Below are 21,501 nucleotides of genomic sequence, written 5' to 3' on the forward strand. Positions count from 1 at the left end.
TTCTTTGCACGCTCAATCCATTCTAACAGGCTTTAGCAAAACACAAGCCAAACTCAACACTCAGGTTACTCAGTCACTCGTTGCATACTAATTCACTGAAACAGGGTACATTCCATGACATAATTCTTTCGTCCTCACATCCTCATTTCCTCCACTCTCTCCGTTCCTCCTCCTCTGGAGGAATCAGAAAAGGAATCAAGGAAGGATGGAGGAATCAAGCGTCATCCGTCCATCTCATCATCTAACCTCCCAGCCTCGCCTTGTGCTTGTGGCCTCAAGATGGGAGGCAAGACGAAAAGTTTTATTCAATGTCTTGCAAAAGCACAATTCAAAGGACATTTTGTCTTTGCAAGCAGGACGTTGAATGAGGACGTTCAATATCCTAAGTCCTGTCCTCCCCATGTGCTTGTGGCCTTGTGATGACGTCACAAGACGTCAATGACAACAGAAGTTTAATTCAATATCTCGCAAAATCACAATTGAAAGGTGATTTTCTCATTAGCAATCAGGATTTTGAATGGGGGAAAAGTCCCCCAGAAGTTCTTGTGGCTAGGTTGACAGCAGAGAGATGTTCTCCACGGAGGCAGGATGTCATGTGAAGTGTAAGTCTCAAAAGAAAGTGAATAAAGAAGCCCTCATCAGATTTATTTTTTCATTTTTAATCGCCTCACATCATGATGTGAGGCGATTAAAAATGAAAAAAGAAATCTGATGAGTGCTTCTTTATTCACTTTCTTTTGAGATTTGAGTTCATTCATTGACAAAGTTAAGCACCCAGTGTAAAGTATAAGAAGAGCACGCTTCCTGATCTTTCTATGTGAAGTGTAAGGCCACAAGCACAGGTGGAGGACGGGAAGCAGGATATTGGGAATAACCCTAAACCTAGGTATGCAACACGTTAAAGGGGCATTCCAAAGTCTGGACTAGATCTGGGCTTCACTTCCTTAACAATGATGAGAAAGAAAGGGGCAGCAGTCTGAGAAAGTGTGGTGCACGTGTGAGAGTGAGAATAGCTTCCTTTAAAATCAATCAAGTTACTTTGGTGATTAACAAACCAGAAGTGCAATCGCATGTGCATAATGCTGCCATAAAAAGACAACAGGGGTAACCAAGGTCATCCTGCGTAGTCTGCCACTCGGAGCCTCGAACCCACAACCTACCAGTCAGCGCTCCAGTCTGGCATTGGAGGCACCGATAGCTAAAGATCCAGACCGACAGCTCAGGGCTACTGATACTGTATGAGGGTTTGGGAGGGAGTTTTACTAACGTTCTTCTACGACCAAACTCGCTGGCATCCATCATAACAGCAATAACGACACATTTTCTCAAAACGGAGTTTAGACTGGAAATTCACTTTTCAACACCTTGTTTGTCTTGGGACTAAATCTTTTACTTCTTTCTGTCCTAAGAAAGTATGTAATATGCCCTATCATTGTGCCAGCAACACATTTGAATAGGCAGTAAGACGCCTTCTTTGAAGTTTCCAGTTACCTACAACTCAACTCTTTGGATAGCATGATCTGGGCGAATAAGGATCTTCCCAGACACAACGTTACAGTCATTTGTCTCAGCTGCAATGTTTCACGTAGCGACAACATTTTACCTTTGTAAGGCAGAATAAGAAGCTGCATCCCTGGGGATAGATTCAATGCAAGGTAATGCACTAGTTTTATAAACCCAAGCTTGCAGCGAGGGCTTATACAAAGGACACTTATTGTCATAGAACAGTAACAACGGCAGTAAATGGCTCTTAATTTTCATAAGAATAAACTAGTCGTTAAAATAAAATAAAACAAAATAAAAGGACACAGTAAAGACGTATAGCTGCTTAAGTGCACAGTCAGTCCAGTCTTCATCCATACTGTTACGAGAACAAAACAAACTGTTGTACTGCAGTGCAAGAACTGCAGTGTTACTGCAGTATCAATGCAGAGAATGCCGTGATGTGGACACAAAAACACAGCAATCCTTCAGAACTGCAGTCCAACTGTCATTTTGTCTCATAAGGGTATTGGAACATTTGTCATTTGTAGCTTTGGTAGTAATACTAATTTGCGAGCTTTGGCACATGCTTTCTCCGTCGCACATGCTCAGTGGCAGTTCTGGCACTTTGGGTGGCAGCGTTGTTTGGGTGTGCAGCGGCATCCTCCACTGGTGTCCCCTGGGCCCTAAAGACACACGAATACAGATACAAAAAACAACAATTATAGAAGGAAAAAGTAAACCTTTTTATTTAAGGTAGAGTATTAACACACACACAATGTGCCATAATCCCCTCCAACCTCAACCAGTGACCTCTGACCTCAGAAAATGATGTTACTTGGCATTGAATATGAACTGGAAAAAATGGTGACTAGCAAAAACTGTGAGTGACTGGTAGATTTTAGAATACACCTGCCACAGTGACTGGTGGGGAAAATTATTAAGTTCCACCCCTGCTTCACATACACCTTAATACCACACACACGCACGCACGCACGCACGCACGCACAGGCAAGCCAGTGCACACACAAACACACATCTCACACAAGTTGTCTTACCCCAGGTCCCCATCGCGGCCCCCTGGTGACCCAACAGATCTCCGTGTGACAGACAGTGCAGCGCAGCCAATCGCAGCCCTCTTTCTTCTGCACTATGATGCCACACTGGGGACAGTGCATGGCCTCTCCAGACCGCACCAGAGTCTATACAGAGATACAGTCCCAAGAAAAGGTTTGTACAGTACACCCTTTGAAATTTCTTACATTTCTGTCAAAATTGGTCAGAAAACGTGGTCTGATATTCCCGGAAATCACAGGAAGGAACAATCAGTGTCTGCTTTAACTAATTCCATCTCAATTATTTTTGGTCAGGGCTTTGACTGGGCTATTCCAGAATGTGTATTTCATTGTTATGAAGCCATTCTAAAGTTGATTTGCTTCTAAAATATGGGTTGTTGTCCTATTTCACCACCCATCCTCTTGTGTGCTTCAACTGTGTGACAGGCTACCTCACGCTTTTTCTGTAAAATATCTCTAAACTTCTGAGTTCATTGTTCCACAGATAATGGCAAACTGACAAAGGCCTGAGACAGCAAGGTGTACAATTTTTTTCCTGGGACTGTACAAATGGCAGTATAACAATCAGATAAATCAATCAAAAATATTTACAAAGCACATTATCATACATAAATGTCATTCAATGTGCTAAGGAATAGAGAAAAGAGAAGAACAACTATATTGTGTTATAAATAGTGTGTAATTAACTAACTATCACCAAAGGCAGATGTGAATAAAGCTGTTTTTAATTTCCTTTTAAAACAAGATACTGTTGGGGCAGTGTAATTTGGACAGGAAGTTGGTTCCAGCATTTTGCAGCATAATGCCAAAATGCCATTTCAGCCTGTTTAGACCTGACACTATGCACAACCAGTAGAGGAGATTCTGAAGACCTATGACATCTAACAATACAATTATCATTATGATAGGATTCAATCCCAGGTGAAAAAGTGGTTCAATTTAGCACAATAAAAGCACAACTGAAGTGTACTTAGCATGTTAAAAGTGCACTCATACTTTTTGTGCTAAGAAAAAGTATGTTTACAATACGCTTATTTAAAGTGTACTTAAAATTAGATGTAATTAAGTTGCTCTCAAATAAAGTACACTTAGCCAACCATACTTAAAGTGGACTTGGAAGATGTTTGGCTAAAGTGTATTTAGAGGAATATACTAATAGTGTTCTAATAGTGAACTTACTAAAAGTGTATTTTTTAATAACATATTGCAATTGCACTTTTTTAAAGTGCACAATGATTATACTTCACCCAAATGTCTTCGAAGTGTGATTTTCTATAGTGCGCTTTAAAGTAAATCGCTTTAACATATTGTAAGTATACTTTTTCTAAGCGCATCATGATTGTACTTCGCCCAAATATCTTCAAAGTGCGCTTACACAAAGTGCATTTACCCATCATGCACCATCATGCATGTCCCATCATGCACTGCACTCCTTGGAGCTACATTTCTCAAACAGAGAGCCATTTATCTCGAAGGAATATCTTTGGTTTACATGAAAATATTACTCATTGTTATATTCTGCGTTTATTGTAGGGTTTTTAAATTTTTTAAGTGGAACACAAAAAAATGACCATGTTCCCACCGTCATTGCGACGGTCACGTATATGTTTTGGTATATACACCTATAAGCTCATTCTCCGCTCATAGCGGGAGGTAAGACAGAAGTAATTGACCACAATAACCATGGCAGATTAAACTAAGTGTTCAAGTGTAGGAAGATGAAACAAGACTGGGTTGAAGTGATATGTGTCTCTGAAATCTCTGTGAACCTGCAATGACTGTGAATGGCAAACATGCTATGCATGCATATCACTGACATGATCTGTGGATGTGGTTAATGTACAAGCTCTGAGAAACAACATGGATTATAGTAGTGTACTGTAGAGTGTACTGTAAATGTACTTCAAGCATACCTGTTAATATATTTACAATACTTAACATGATATACTTTTTACAGACTTGAAGTGTTCCAATGTAGTCCAAAGAAGCATGAACTTAATATATTTTTATTGAACTTCAAGTAACAATAAAATGTCATAGAAGAGTACTCCAGCACACTCTTAATGCCATACGAATGCATGAAAAGTGTGATTGGAGCATACTTTCAAAAGTATGCTTGTAGTGCACTTAAAGTTGTCCAAAAGCGGTGCCAATTTAGCAGCCTCAGTGTGCTGCAAGTGTGCTGAAGTACTGCTTTAGTAGTGGTTCAGCGCACTAATAGTGCAATGAAGCTCACTTTAAATCGCCGAAAATAGTACACTTTGTACTTAGTACGGTCAAAAAAAGTACACTTTAAGTATATGGGTTTTTCACCTGGGATATTATTATACATTACAATCTCTATATTCTACATTGAGACCATGCACTCATAGCTTACACCTGGTCATGAGATTTTGAGACCAGTGTTTCTATTTTTGGCCAAATCAGTCAGTGGCAGTGGCCTTTTATAGTTTGTTGGCTTAGCACACCCTGCTGGCCAACAAGTGAAACTACAACAATAGACAGTCTGCGGGCCAGATCTGACCCAGACAATAATTACAGCCCCAAACGTGTGTAGAAAAAACATCTAAAGATGTCAAAAAAAGAATTAGAATCATTAGACAAAAGATGATGCACCTTGAGAAGATCTCTTGTCCTCCGTGCGGCAGTATCATTGATGGCACGGGCAGCCAGATCATCCTGGTACTGCTTACAGTTCATACCCTCATGAATGGCCTTGGGGATAGAGAGAGAGAGAGAGAGAGAGAGAGAGAGAGAGAGAGAGAGAGAGAGAGAGAGAGAGAGAGAGAGAGAGAGAGAGAGAGAGAGAGACTTTACTTACTATCATTTACTCCTGAGGTTGAGTTTCCATTTGCATAAGTAAAGTACAAAGTATTTCATTACTCATAAAGGTTGTTTTGTGTGTGCATTAAATACATTATTTAGAGTAGCTGAAACTTCTGGTCTCACATTTCTGAACTTGACAATGCGACCTATACACACTTTCAGAGTCGGACAAACCGGTTTGAGGGTGTCAAAGTGTTGCCAGATGATGGCAAAATGCCATTTGAATAATCATTTGTATAATAACATAAACAAAAGGATTCTTGTACTCATATGCTTCCAAATATGTAGCCGGACTGTTTACATTCCGATAATCTTCATCACATTACATTAAGTCTTCATTACATTTTGCGGACATCTTTTATCCAAAGCGGCTTACTAAATGGGACATAATCAGCACATACAGTACAAAGTGTGTGTGTGTGTATGTGGGGGGGGGGTTACAGAGTACACAGGGATAATAAGGCTAGACGAGATGAGTAGGGTTGGTTTGAAGAAAAACTCAGAGGAGAAGAGTCTTCACAAGCGTCTGGAAGGCTTAGAGAGATGCCCCCACTCTTGTAGCAGCTGATAACTTGTTCCATCATTTGGGGGCAATGACAGAGATCAGTTTAAAGCTGGGCTCACACACTACAAGACTCAACACTATCAGCCTGATTCTTGACTGAAAAGCCTCCTTACGATACAACAATTTGTTGCATGTTCTCCCACATTTTCGTCCTGTGCAACGTTCTAGGATAGAATTTCGCCGGTTCAAATAGTTGACGAACGCAAATAATAGCTTTATTTACGACTCGAATGTTGGGTATTGTGCCCATGTTAACGGTTGGAGACAAGATTGTCAGTTGCGATTCTCTTTATGTGCAGGGCAAAACCCAACATGAAAATCGGAGCACGGTTGTAAAGTCGTGTAGTTTTGAGCCTGGCTTAAGTCCATCTATCTACGTACCTTGCAGAGCAGGCAGTTGTGCTTTTTGCACACGGGGCAGTGGAAGGTGTTGACCGTGTCCTCGTATACACACCATCCCTGGCAGTCGGGGGTGGCACAGTGGTAGCTGCCCTCGCAGCGCGACTCGGCCACCGACAGACCCCTCTGAAGCCACTGCTGATACTCTTCCACAGACACCAGCTGAGAGAGAGAGAGAGAGACAGACAGAGAGTGTGTGGGAGAGAGAGAGAGAGAGAGAGAGAGAGAGAGAGAGAGAGAGAGAGAGAGAGAGAGAGAGAGAGAGAGAGAGAGAGAGAGAGAGAGAGAGAGAGAGAGAGAGAGAGAGAGGGGAAGGGGATGATCATGATAATGATGATATGCCCATTACGGTCTTAAAATCAGCAACATCTCGCAGAGAGCTAGTGTATGCCATCAATGTACTTTCACTTTCCACTGCTTATGCCCCTCCACCTATAATAACAGAGGGAGAGAGAGACAGAATATATGTGAGGTGAAGGATGATGATTGTATCACCACTAGGATTTGGCTGAAGGCTAGCGTTCCTATATGCAAAATTAAACATGCAATTATGTGCCTGCAAGATATGATATTAATCTAAAACTAAAACATGTATATTGAGCAAGTGCTTGTCAGCTCAAACATGTTGACTAAAGGGACGAAACTGCTCACTTTGGCTGAGGTAAAATAGAATAGAACAGAATAGAATAAAATAGAATAGAATACAACAAAATAGAGTAGAAGCTAATAGAATAGAACAGAATAGAATAGAAAAGAATAGAATAGAACATAGTCCTCACCGCTCGTATCTCCCTCTCTTGTAGAGTACAGTCACAGGCATACAGGTCATCACGATAAGGACACGCCACCTGCGGATCCTCTGACATGTTGATCACGGAGCGAAGACACTCTCTACATGAAAGACGAGACAGTGACTGGTTAATTCTGATCCTTTATAAAGCTTCACCCCTGCAGTCAATCTCAACTGCAGGAGACAACACACAAGAGTCCACAGGATTTCATTTTGAACCTATCAGAGCACTAAGCTTCTTCCGATGTGCTAACGTAATGCCAGTCTACAGACCTTCTTTGCCCATTATCTCTAAGGTAGTGCAATGACTAGGTAATATGGCAGAGCAGAGGCCATCGAAAAACACTCCCATATCACCTGATCAGACACATTATTGATTATCTCTGTCTCATGATAATGCTAATAAAGTTGGAAGCAGCTGAGAACCATTTAAATAGCCTTTAAAGAGGTCCATCAAGGCACAGACCTCACAGATTTCATTTGCTTCACACCACCTTGGTCATAGCAAAACCATCTGTACACACGCAACTAACTTTGTGAAACTTCAGGGGCAGCCATATAGTAGTCAATTAAAAATGCCTGAGGGTCAATCATGTTGATTGATCTGAATTTAATTACAATGTCAATGTGCAATCGATTAATCACCCTAACCTACAGCTTTGCTTTCTACAGTATTGCCCCTTCCCTAATCATCTCTCACTCGTAACGGTCTACAGTAAAAAATACTTTATGCCTCCAGAAGGCAAGGCAGGTTTTGTATAGCACATTTCATACAGTGAGGCAGGTCAATGAATCCTGATGCCTCAGCTGGGCTCATTTCACGGTGTGGAAACAGTCTGACCTTGCAACATTAGGATCTGTTCTCTTCACGTTTGGCTTGCATGAACTTGATTTAACCAAGTGCTACTATTTGGTTGACATACAGGATGTACCTTGCTGACCTATAAATTGAACTCAAATGGATGACCTCATTATGTCACTTCTGTTCGCTGGTTGTCCAAATGGCCCAATAACACTTCCTGTTTTCTGAAATGGCCTGTGCTATGGCGCTGATACCTAGTGACTGGACTGAACTGATATAGAGCGGAGGCACTAGGTGCTGACAGCCTGGCTGAGGTCAATCTACTTGAAACGCAGGAAATGAGGCAAGTAGTATGGTGTTCCTCACTCGCAGACCAACACATCCACCCCCACGTACCAATTTAGCCCCTGTAGATATGCCTCCTGAAGTCAATACAAGTTTATTTGTACTGTATAGCACAATTACTGCATAGAGGCAAGCCGATAGAAAACAAAGGAAGTAATCTACTTCATACTTGTACAGCACATTTCATGCCTTAAGTCAGATCACGTCATATGGTAAAAAACAGTTAAATAAAGGAAATAGTAATGATTTTCTCACTTGCAAAAGCAGTGCAGGCACTCCCTGAGTAGCACCCCCTCCCCAGGCTGCAGGTCCTGGTAGCAGATGCGGCAGTCCACCCCCTCTGGGTTGGCCACCAGCTCCTGCTCATCCACCTGCACCAGCCGCGCAAAGTTCTCTCTGCGCTCCGCATCCCTGGCCTGGACATGATCAGAAATACAGCACAAGCACAGACACACACACTAAGTGACTTCACCAAAACATTTTGGTGTAGACATTTTGTTAAACATGGTTTACAATGGAAATGATACAGTTGTGTAATACTTCATTGTAAGACACAGCTGGAGATGCTTTGTAAGTTTGTTGTTACCAAGTCTATACGTCACTGTACAATGTCTGTACATTATTGTTAAGTAAATTAAAGCAAGCTAAAATCTAAAAGCTTACTCTCAAACAAACTACTGCCAGTACCAAGCAACTGTTTATTTTATCTATTTTAGTGATGTATGATGAGCAGAGATGACACATCATGTGAATAGTCCATCTGAAGTATGTTGAAATCTAGCGGGAACACACTGCAGGCTGTAAAAGTGGTCAAGGCAGTGGAAGCGGAAAAGCTTTTTTGCCGATGAGGTCGTCAAAGGAGTCAAAAGAGAAGTTGAACTTCAGTCAGCAATGTGTAATATGCAATGGCACGGTTCAATGTCATCCAACGGAATGTCTACATTTTCTAAACATGCACTCTGGTTGGTTGCTCCCCCTGATCGAACATTAAAGGTTGAATCTTTCGCCTCGACGGTTGAATCTTTCGTGTTTAGTGTGTTCAGCAGTGGTGTAGTCTACTTTTTTGAAGTGGGTATACTGTATATTTGAGCATTTTTTTGAAGTGGGTATACTGTATATATTTGCCATATTCTAAATAATGGATCAATCAATTTTAAGTGGGTATACTGAAATCCCAGAAATTTAGAAGTGGGTATACTCCGTACTATATACGTTCTACGTAGACTACACCACTGGTGTTCAGTCCAGCAGGATTCTTCGGCTTTTCAAACCTTCTTCAACCTTCGGTTAAGGGCTTCTTGTGTCTTTATTGTTGATAGGAAGAGAGTCGGAGAGAGAGATGGGGTAGGGATGGGAAATTACCCAGGCCGGCCTTGAACCTGAGTGCCCATGGGCATGCAAGCCCGTATGATGGGGGCTTAGCGCGCTGTGCCAGAATGCCCCCCTCTTCAGTTTATTTAGCGCTTTTGCAGCTGTTAGTGCAGCTACCCCCATACATATCCGCTAAAAACACAACCAAACATTTTTGACACACATTTCTTTTTATTTTGGTGTATGATACAGGTTACATGTGTAACTTAATAGTACTAGTGCTGTAGTTGACAATAACATGGCAAATCTTCTGCTGCTGTCAAGTACAATCAGGAATATTGGATGTCATGTGTCAGGAGTTAGTATGAGGAGGATAGGACTTCAACATCCCATTTCAAAACAAATGAAACCTATTCTTTAAAACTCTAAATTGATACATCATGCCGATGGAGTCGTAATAATCATGCCAAGGCCAACGGTGCAGAAGAGTTTACGATCCATATATTCTCCTTAACCCAAATTAACTTGCCTACCCACCAAATCATCCCTAGATATGGTGTGTCTCCTTCCTCTTAAAATCACTACGGTCTGCTGTTTTTTCCCAAAAGCATATCAGTGGTACTTAAGGCAAAGTAGTACTTTAGTATGAAGTGCCCCATGTGCAAGATATTAGGAATAGGCATCACACCACTTAAAGTTTATACATACACTACATTTTCCCACACTTGTACATACTGTAAATGCCTCAATATAGTGCATATGCGAGGGAAACTAGTGTGTGTATATAAACTGTTTTGATGATGTGTGACTTGACACGCAACAACCGAGCACCTCACACTAAAGCACTAATTAGGTCCAACTGTTACTGACATGATTTTGGAAAACGCAGCCCCCGACATTTAAACGAATGGGCATCAATTCACCACATGGTGAAAAGTTCAAATAAAACTGGACACAGTTTGTTTCTTTTCATTTTTTTGTCTTTTTAAAAAACGTTTTGTGCAATCATATGTTCAACACTGCACCCCTCCCCACCCTACTCCCCATCTATATACACACATTTACAGTTTCTATACACCAATTAACACTTCCATAGAAAATAAAATAAGAAAACCAAGCGATGGAGAGCTATACAGCCTGACTTGTTTCTTAGGAACTAACTCTGCCCAGAAGATAACAATAATGTAACTCTTGCTTGAGTTTAGATTCTCTGTCTAAAATGTTCTTTAAAAAGGGGAGATCGGGGGAAGCGAGATCAGTGAACATGAGTGGCAAGAACCCGTAACGTGTCAATTGGCAATGCAGAGCACCTTGACTGCAAGTCTATGTCTTCTTTTCCGTAAAACCACGTGTTTTTGTCTGGTAGTATAGTACAGTCCGAGCATGTTTTTGTTTGGTAGTAATGTACAGTCCAGGAGTGGGGAGAGAGCAGTGTGCACGTGCGTTCCCACGCGTGAGAAAGTGTGTGTGTGTGTGTGTGTGTGTGTGTGTGTGCGTGTGTGTGTGTGTGTCAGTAGTCCTGGTCGAGGTGTGTGTGTGCGTGTGTGTGTGCACGCGTCAGTAGTCCTGGTCGAGGTGTGTGTTGAGGTGTGTGTGTGTGTGTGTGTGTCAGTAGTCCTGATCAAGGTGTGTGTGTGTGTCTGTGTGTCAGTAGTCCTGATCAAGGTGTGTGTGTGTCAGTGTGTGTGTGTGTGTTTATGCGCGTGTGTGTTTATGCGCGCGTGTGTGTGTGTCAGCGTGTCAGTAGTCCTGGTCGAGGTGTGTGTGTTTGTGTGTTTATGCGCGTGTGTATGTGCATGTCAGTAGTCCTGGTCGAGGTTGGGCAGTAGTGGGTTGTTGGGTTCAGCAGCAGCCCTGAGCTCCTCTCTTCTCCCTTTCTCCTTTAAAAGACAAAGAGACAAAAGAGAGAAGAGAGTCAGCCTGGGGAAACCACCACCACCACCCCAGCCCCTCCCCAAACACCCACACACTGCAGCCAACCCCAACCCACCACCACCCATTACAATACAAACACACTGATGTTATTGCCCAAATGACACTGGCACCCATTCACGACTGTCTTTCGAGTTCCCTCTGTCTAAACACAACTGCTCTGAGCTAAAGACGGACTGTGGGTCAGATATCACAAGCAGATTTGTGATCGAACAAACATTTTGTACTTCAACAACACTCACAAATTGTAATTAAAAGAGGTTTAACTTTGGTTGAGGATTTTTTTTTTAATCACAATTGTATGAACAGATCAAACAAGTGTGCGGGAAGATATTTGTTTTTTATAGAAGAGAAACATGTTAAGCAGTAAAAGTGCCAGTTTCAGTTTACTTCATGGTAATCAGCTATGACCTGGTTTGGCAGCAACCATTCAAAATGTCTACATTTCCCAAACATAAGTTTACCTGAAACTGGAACTTCTTGCCCTGATCAAACATTATGTTTCATGTCACTTTCACCGTTTTTGATCTATACAGTGCACTGGAGTTCAACTTCTTAAACAATTTTTGCCACGTCTGGTCTGTTCATACAGGTTGCGTCTCTGTGCCTTTGCGTTGTAGACCGTACAGCACGTGTGTGTCTCTCACCTGTTGGTACTGTCTGACAGCCTCCTTCTCCTGCTGGATGCGCCGCAGCTCCATGGGGTCTGGCCTGTATCCTCCGGGCACCGTGTACCCCTCGGGACGGTCCGTGCTGCAGATCTCACAGCCGGGCCGCGTGGGCTTGTTGATGAACGTACACGAGGGACACGACCAACCCACCTGCAAAAACGTTACAAAGTGAACTTCATACGCAGTCAGCGTGGTTGGATTCTGAAGTAGAGTAGAATAGAGTATCATGTATTTATCCACACATGCGCACGCGCACACACGCACACACACACACACGCACATACACACACACACACACACACACACACACACACACACACAGCAGTGATTGGTGATGCGTGGATACCAGCGTTTCACAAATTAACAGAGAGCAGTTTGCATCACAGCTGACCACTGTCAAACAAAACTCCTGTTGGATCTGTTATCAAAGGTAACCACAAACAAGGTGTACAAACAAGGTAGCCCAACACTTATATCTGGGACTTTAAACAATGACAAGCTAGGCAGACAGAATGTGTGGTGTGTGCAGGGGTTAAAAATAGGTAGATTCCATGGTGACTTGTACCTGTGTGCTGTCTTTGCTGGACCCGAGGGCTTCGTTTAGCTGGGGCATCTCCAGACTGATGAGCTCTCGGATCTCCCCGATGCCTAATCGCTCTGGATTTGATGGTGTGCTACCTATAAAAGATAAATCAATCGATTAGTCAATCAATCAATAAATTAATAAATCCTAAATGATACATCTTTATCTTTGAGGATTATAAGGATGGATGAAGATCTAAGACTCATTTACACTTATTATTACATGACAATACATGTAGCTAATTCTTTTATCCAAGAGGTTCCAGCCACGTTTTCGTGTTGACATATATAAGGCCTCAATTCTGGGATTTTGGAAGTTGTACATAAATTATCACATATCAGAATACTAGAAGTTGAACACTAAAACTAAACCTAAATCTGCAGTCACTAAATGCATGCAATTCCCAATTTCAGCCAAAAAAATAAAGAAGTATTCAACTTTCTGTACTGTCCTCCAAAATGCCAGCAAAGTTGCGGAATTGGGCAACTACTGTATCCACACCACCAAACCTGTTTAGTTAGGCTAACCAAGGGGGCGATGAAGTTTTGTAAACAAGACCACAGGCTTTGGCGGGAGCTAGTGAACTCGTCTTTTTTTTCGTAATGGGCTATTTCATTTACTACTTTCGGAAACCCCTGACAATTCAAGGTACCGGTAATATGACTAAAAACTAGTTGCCGACTTCTATTTTAAATGATTTTCACAGTTTTAAAAGCATTAGAAAACTTCATCTTGGTGATATGTTCCTCTAATGTGAATGAACATGTTCGAAAATAGCAGAAATAATTGGGGATTAGCGTCAGGATATGGCTTTAGATGCACTGACCCTGGGCCAAGCTAACTACTGTGCGTATGTACTTCCATTACATGAAATGGATTACATTGATCTCTGAAACAGCCAAAGTAAAACCATTTCATGATTTTTTTTTTTAAAGATATGGTTTTGGTTTTGAACACCTTCACTGACATTTCTACTCTTCTAATAAGAATTCAGTGAATGCACTTTAAATACATAGATACCGTAGATAGACTTGTATTGTCCCCAAGGGAAAGTTTGATCTCACCACCATTACAGTCTTGTCACAGCCTACATCAGGCATACATAAGGCATACATAACAGACATCAAGACATTAAACACCATTGAACATTGACATACTAGACATGACTAGACATGACATGACTAGACATGTATACAGTATATCACGAAAGTGAATACACCCCTCACAGTTCTGCAGATTTTTGAGTATATCTTTTCATAGGAAAACATTACAGAAATGTCACTTTGACACAACGATTAGTGACCTTTTAACAACATATTTAACCGCTTAAATTTCTTGTTCACTCAGAAAAAAACAAAATACAGCCATTAATGTTTGAACATGTACTCACAAAAGTGAGTACACCCCAGATTAAAATCCGGTAGAGAAGGGGCTGTGTTGGCTCGAATCGCCTCGAAATGAAACGAAATGAAAAGGGATGAAAAGGGAGGTCATCAGTGTGCGTTTCAACCTTTCTTTGCAGAGAACTTTTACATTTTGAGTCTGCATCTGGCTTAAATAGATTGGTGTGAGATTTGAATGCAATCCTATGGAGAATATCATGATCTGCTTCAGTAGTCACAGTGCATGATGACATGCATGCTTCTTTTAGGTGCATTTCAGATTGCCAATGTTGACAGCATTCATGCATCCCCAAACCATGTCAGTCCCACTACCATGCTTGGCTATTGAGAGGATACACCCTTTTTGTAAAACTCACTTGTTTACCACCACACATGCTTGACACCATCTAAAGCAAAATTGTTTATCTTGGTCTCAAGAGAGATGAACAGACCAAGGATATGGATCACTGGAACCATGTCGTGTGATCTGAAGAGACCAAGATAAACAAATATACTTTAGATGGTGTCAAGCATGTGTGGTGGTAAACAAGTGAGTTTTACAAAAACGGTGTATCCTCTCAATAGCCAAGCATGGTAGTGGGACTGACATGGTTTGGGGATGCATGAATGCTGTCAACATTGGCAATCTGAAATACACCTAAAAGAAACATGCATGTCATCATGCACTGTGACTACTGAAGCAGATCATGATATTCTCCATAGGATTGCATTCAAATCTCACACCAATCTATTTAAGCCAGATGCAGACTCAAAATGTAAAAGATCAATGCAAAGAAAGATTGAAACGCACACTGATGACCCCCCTTTTCATCCCTTTTCATTTCGAGACGATTCGAGCCAACACAGCCCCTTCTCTACCGGATTCTAATCTGGGGTGTACTCACTTTTGTGAGTACATGTTCAAACATTAATGGCTGTATTATGTTTTTTTCTGAGTGAACAAGAAATTTAAGCGGTTAAATATGTTGTTAAAAGGTCACTAATCATTGTGTCAAAGTGAAATTTCTGTAATGCTTTCCTATGAAAAGATATACTCAAAAATCTGCAGAACTATGAGGAGTGTATTCACTTTCGTGATATACTGTACATGCACAACATTGATGACAGCCATACACTAAGTCACTCATGGGTTACACTAACCTGTGCTGTTGTGACCCAGTCTGGAGGGCAGGGTGCTGTAGCCTCGCCACACCTGGGAGGTGAAGCCGTTACCAGGGGAGGTCAGGGGGGTGGCAGCGGGGGCGAGGGAGGAGGATGATGATGCGTTGGCAGCTCCGGTGGAGTTGGAGAGGAGGGCACTCTCCTGGTCCTGTTGGCACTGCTGCCTGCTCAGGTGCGCCTGCTGGGCCGAGAGCAGGTAGAGGAAAGCTGTGTCACCGTGACGACGCACGCCGTACGAGGCCAGGGAGCGCGGCTCCACGCACAGACACTGGCCAATCACCCAGCGCTGCACGCGCGGGTGGAAGCCAAACTCCACAAACACCTGGAGAAGAAAGGTGCAAGAGAGAAATATGCTCATGTGAATGGCGCACACACTCTGCAGGACAACTCTATTGTGTACAAGGAAAGCTTTACTGTACTGTACTGACAAAGAGAAAGGTGCAAGACAGCTGAAGCTCAATAGGCCGGTAAATCTAGCTCAAAAAAGGCCAAACCATGGGACGAATTGCGATAGGAATGATTCCTACTTTTAAGTGATCCTCAAAACCCCATGTATCACACATTAAAAATCTACCAATTGATAAAATGTTGAGTTAAAAATGTTTTAAAATGTTACCCCACTCACCAAGTATCTCCTATATTGTCTCCCTATTGGAAAAATGAATGGGAAATCTCCAACTTTGACCTTGAAAAAAGTATGTTCCACTATACAGTATATATAAATAAATCTGTAGATTTTTTATATGCCATTTAGATGTACCTAGGGATTACAACAAAACAATGATGATGCAGTGATGATTACTATTCCAATTTGTCCCGTGTCAAACGCTAGATTGACTGGCCTACAAGTGCACCACACAAAGTCTTCTCAAACAGAAGTGATGGATGAACAGCAGTGTCACTGTGTGCTTTATGTGCTGTGATGTACCATGTCATCGCAATGACAAATGGGACTGACTTTCACGTTTTTTTCTCGCAAGACCAAAATGAACAAAACTAACTGACTGATTTAAACCATCAATATAGTACCGCCAGCAGCAACACGATTCCTACACTCCCGGTGAAAGTATAGGAACGTTTTTATACAGTCTTACCCACTACAGTAGAGGAGAATAAAGTGGAGCCTCACCTGTTGTTTGAGAGCGGCAATGGTGGTGTGGGGGAAGACTTTCACTGTGACACAGCAGGAGGATGAGGCATCCTCCACAACAACCGCCAGGCTAAAACAGAAGAATGAAACCACAACACTCTTATATTACCTATATTTGTATAGCCTGTGTTGATTCTTAGTTTGAATTTTACAGTGGCAATATCATCCAGAATATGTGTCCTTGCATTTAAATTCGCCAACAAATTATCTGCACCAACTGATGACTCTGGGTCTGACTCTTTCTTACTTGATCTCAATCCCTTTGTCTGAATAGATGCCATTGGAAATATTGTGCATATTTCTCATGGTTTTTGAAAAAGCATTTTTTTTTAACCCTGATCCATCTTACTTGATCTCTGTGTCTTCATAGTTCTTCTCGGAGAGCTGGATTCTCAGGGCCATCTGCTTGCGAGCGAGAGAGGCGGCACACACCGAGGCGGCCTGGGTGTCACCTGCCTCTATGGCACGGGTCAACTCCACACACATCTCCTCTGAAGATGAGACGGGGAGAGAGAGAGAGAGAGAGAGAGAGAGAGAGAGAGAGAGAGAGAGACATTAGAATGACTCTTTATAAAGCCCTATTTGACTACGAATGTAACTTCAGCTAATGGTTTGGCACCGAGGCGGCCTGGGTGTCACCTGCCTCTATGGCACGGGTCAACTCCACACACATCTCCTCTGAAGATGAGACGGGGAGAGAGAGAGAGAGAGAGAGAGAGAGAGAGAGAGAGAGAGAGAGAGAGAGAGACAGACATTAGAATGACTCTTTATAAAGCCCTATTTGACTACGAATGTAACTTCAGCTAATGGTTTGGCAAAACGAGTATTTTGTCACACCAATAAAGCTCTGAAGAATTAAAGAGAGAGAGAGAGAGAGAGAGAGAGAGAGAGAGAGAGAGAGAGAGAGCAAACAGGCAAACATTTAATACAAAAGATATTACACACGGTCCAAGCATTGAAAATTCAGTGCAATAGTGTCCAATACCAATGTGGTATAGACGGCTAATAGAAATGTCTGGTATGCAACACACCATTAGATCAAACAGTCTGTGTGAAACGAAGAGTCCCTTACCTGTGCTGGGTAAAGATAGTGAGGTTGGGTTGGGTTCTAGAGGTTCCAGGGCCAGCTGCCCATCTGCTTGAGACGTGCCGTCTGCCACGACTAAAAGAGCAAAGTCAAAATGTCAACAGCATTTTCTCATGACAGAAAGTGCAGAGGGTCGAAAACATGCAGCCCATGGTCATTGGAGTCTATGTTTCCCCCTCTGCCATTTGCTAATTCTCTCTGACAACGGACAAGGACTCTAAAGGGCACCAATGACTGTATACTGAGTGGAGATCTGGGGAGCCCATAGACAGATTTTTACTTTCTGAACTCATAATTTGCACCTCTGCAGTATACAGTCAGTGAGTAGTAAGTGAAGTTTTATCAATAAAGCACATTTAAGAACAGTGCAAAACTATGTGCATGCATACACAATTCACAGTCAGAGACACATTTGATCCTTTAACTTGAATTCAGACCCTCACCAGTGAGGATGGGTGTGTACTCGTCCGCACTATTTTGCCACACGGGGCTCAAACCTGCAACCTGTTTATGACAGTTTGGCATGGGAGGCACAAGTACCACTGACCTAAGGTCTACTCTAGGTCAATAGCTCAACGCTACCACATCTGAATGAGGCTTTGGGAGGGAGGTTTACTAACGTTCTACCGCCAAAAGCTGTTAGTTGACATTTGTTACATGCACACCATCACTATTACTACCAAGCATGGCGACTAACCTCGATGGGCCTCCCTAAGCGAGGACATCACCACTGTGGCCCACTCCTGGGCCTCTCGCTCGCAACGAAAGTTGAATGTGATGCGGTCGTTTGGGGGCGTCACCAGGCTCAGCTCGTGACATCGGGGCGACTTCACCTCGTAACGGACAGCCCTGAGGTCAAACTCTGCAATGGACTGAGGGAAGGGAAAGACAAGAGAAAAGTAGTTACTAGGACATCATGGTTACAGTTTATTAGCAGTGTTTCCCATACATTGAGGAAACTATGGCGGCCCGCCATAGTTTAAATTTGGCCGCCATAGTTTCCGAAAATTTAAAAAAAATAAAAAAAAAAAAATAAAATTTTTTTTTTTTTTTACTTTTTTTTTTTTTTTTTTTTTTTTTACGATTTCCGTGTTTGTTAAAAGCGATTTCAATTACGATTTCCTTCGCATTTTCCTCCTGGAGTAAATACATCCTATAGAGAAAACCACAAGTGCTTGAAAGAGAGAGGGATCAAAAGCCTTGTCAAGTTGTTGTAGTTAACTTGGGTTTGGGAGCAATAAAAAAAAAACCTTCCGAGAAGGGACAGTTGGGATGAGTTTACTAACACTCCCCAGGCTTTGTTTTACAGTTGTAATGAGTTAGGTGACAGGCCTTCATTGACAAGGCAGAGGAGACATCGGGCTGCATATAGAAATGAATGTGTAATGAATGTGAATATAGACATAAATGTGTAATATGTTGTTCAGCCCTTTTAATGGGAGGAATTTTGAAAAACTGGCCCTGTGACCAGCACCCCTCATGTAGAATGTGTACGCCTATGTGTGTGTGGGGGAAAGGCATAGCCTACCCTCTTAGACCCTTTTTGTTTATGCGTTAACAATTTCACAGCAATCTTAAATTCTTATCTCTGCTCCTATTTTGTTTTATTATTTTTTTCATTACATAGACCCCTGCATGTGTATTATGTAGCCTTATTTCTCAAAATATAAATGGCTGAAATGTAGGCGTAGGCCTATAGTTTCTCCATGCGCCAATGTCATACTGTACTCATTGTTTAGTAGGGATGGTACAAACCGCACCGAAAACTGAAACCGTACAATTCACACACATACCGAACCGAACCGTGCAATCCGTCGCAAACCGCAATTCATGTGCTGCCCAGAAAAATATGTAAAACAGACATTCTAGGAGTATCTTATCCAGTCTCTCTGATTAAAACATTAGCGTATAAGACCAATCAGAGGATGACACAATTAAAATCACACCATTTTCAAATTATAACCGTAGAGAACCGAAAACCGTGACCTTGACACCGTGATATGAACCGAACCGTGAATTTTGTGAACAGTACCACCCCTATTGTTTAGCCATTTTGCATTTACACTGCGTTAATACCACCCCCCCAGCCCCCCCCCCCCCCCCCCCCCCACCCCCCCCCCCCCCCCCCCCCCCCCCCCCGGATGAAAAAAGGTCAGTGAAAAGACCCCCCCCCACAAAAAAAATCCCGGCTGCCCCCATAGTTTCCAAAATTTCTGTGGGAAACACTGATTAGTGATGTGTCGGTCGCGATAGAGCCGGTGCTAGCTCTCTGAACAGAACGACAGGAACCGGCTCCACAATGGACGCCGTTTTGGGAACAGAATTTTTACTGTTTTGTTGTTGTTGTTTTTGTTCTTATGTGCCTCACTGTTTCTCCCCTTCCCTCTTGTTGCTCATATGCTATGCAATTTCCCAGAGCCAGTGACCTTTCAATTACAATTACGAAGAGTTGGCAAGAAAACACTGGGGGGGAAAAAGTCTCATTTTTTGTGTGCGAAGACAGCCAAGGATCTCGGAACTGGATCTCAGAAAAGAGACGAAACCCCCATCACTATTACAGGGTATTACATGGTATGGGTGTGCCAAAAGTCAATGTTGTTGAAAATCATCATTTTAGACTGACTTAATCACTGTATTTGAATGTGTAACTCACTGGTGGACTGTCAGTGAGATATTAGTGCTGCTAGGCCTTCTACTAGCCTACTTTGCCTTTGTCATGAACATGACCTCGCCATCTCACTGCAGCCTAATAACATACTGGCTGAGTTCTCTAACGTACATGAAGTGGTTTAGACTACATTCATCTGACAGTAGCCTACATTAACCCTTTAGTGAGGGAGAGAGAGAGAGCTGGTAGCCATTTTCAAAACAGTGTAGGTTTGCTGTGTGATCATAACCAGGGGCGCTGACAGCTTTGGCTGGGCCCAGGACAAATACATTCAATGTAATTAGGACCCAATTGTGGGCCCCCATATTTCCCAGGGCCCGGGACAACTGACCCCTTTGTCCCCCCTTGTCGGCGTCCCTGATCATAACCCTTGGTCATTCGTTGCATGATCCCCAATCACCTTTGCACCTACTCTAGAACATCACAGGTAGATCAGACGAGAAACTGTAAGCCATCATACTTTACTATCCTCCCTTGGTAACACTGGTAATAATAAAAACAACACGTGACTGTAACCGTACACTTCACGGGCTATCATTCTTTAAAATGCAAGCAGTAACATCATAAATACATTAATTACACGCCAAATGATAAACAAGTTGTTAAGGGAAAGCGTCTTCATGCATTTTGTCACCATTTCGCATCAAACTGTGACATTTAACAAAGTGAATGTGATTTATTCCTACCACACTGCGACCAGCGGTTCCGCTAGCGTCCCTTAACGTCAGGCGGAATTCCCCTGCTTTCCCCGGGTCCATGCTCAGCTGAAGCCGAAGAGACTCATCGCCTGCCCCTGGAAGACACAGCGGTCGTATACCAGAGTGGCATACTGACACCCTCACCGACATCAACACAGTGTTACAACCGGATTGTGAGGCTCCATACCCGGGTAGAGAGGCAGACGGAGCTGCTGGGGTTTGGGTGTGAGTCCACCCGCCTGAGCTCAGCGACATTTCGCTGATGTCTTCAGGCGGGGTTTACGGTCAAAAGACACACAGCGGTTGTATATTGTCCGTCGTGGTACTGCCACAAGAAACCTGGCGTATATTTACCAATAACCTTCGTGTAAAATTCCCAACTTCATCGTTCTGCATAGATGTACCTTGCTAGCTCATGCTAACAACAACGTAGTCACAACAGGAAGCGCGTACGCGCTGTAAACTCTCCTGTGAAACGTTGCGCCTCCAACGTTGGATCCGAGTGTTGAAATGTGCTGGAGGGCAACACTCTGGCTTCTACCCCGGTCAGAG

At 42.6% G+C, this 21,501-nt stretch overlaps 1 protein-coding gene across 1 annotated transcript; it reads right to left on the reverse strand.

Annotated features, from left to right (window-relative positions):
- Positions 1-722: 722 nt before the first annotated feature.
- LOC134455650 (ranBP-type and C3HC4-type zinc finger-containing protein 1-like) lies at positions 723-21,469 on the reverse strand. The gene is given in 15 exon segments (XM_063206858.1): positions 723-2,168; positions 2,541-2,684; positions 5,175-5,273; positions 6,331-6,510; positions 7,128-7,239; positions 8,541-8,701; positions 12,176-12,349; positions 12,765-12,877; positions 15,326-15,668; positions 16,476-16,566; positions 16,846-16,987; positions 17,628-17,649; positions 18,232-18,278; positions 18,281-18,455; positions 20,938-21,469. Coding segments are annotated over 15 exon segments (2,148 nt in total). The 5' UTR covers positions 21,205-21,469; the 3' UTR covers positions 723-2,090.
- Between the last annotated feature and the right edge of the window lie 32 nt (positions 21,470-21,501).

Source organism: Engraulis encrasicolus, chromosome 9, assembly GCF_034702125.1.
Source record: "Engraulis encrasicolus isolate BLACKSEA-1 chromosome 9, IST_EnEncr_1.0, whole genome shotgun sequence".
NCBI classification, from domain to species: Eukaryota; Metazoa; Chordata; class Actinopteri; order Clupeiformes; family Engraulidae; genus Engraulis; species Engraulis encrasicolus.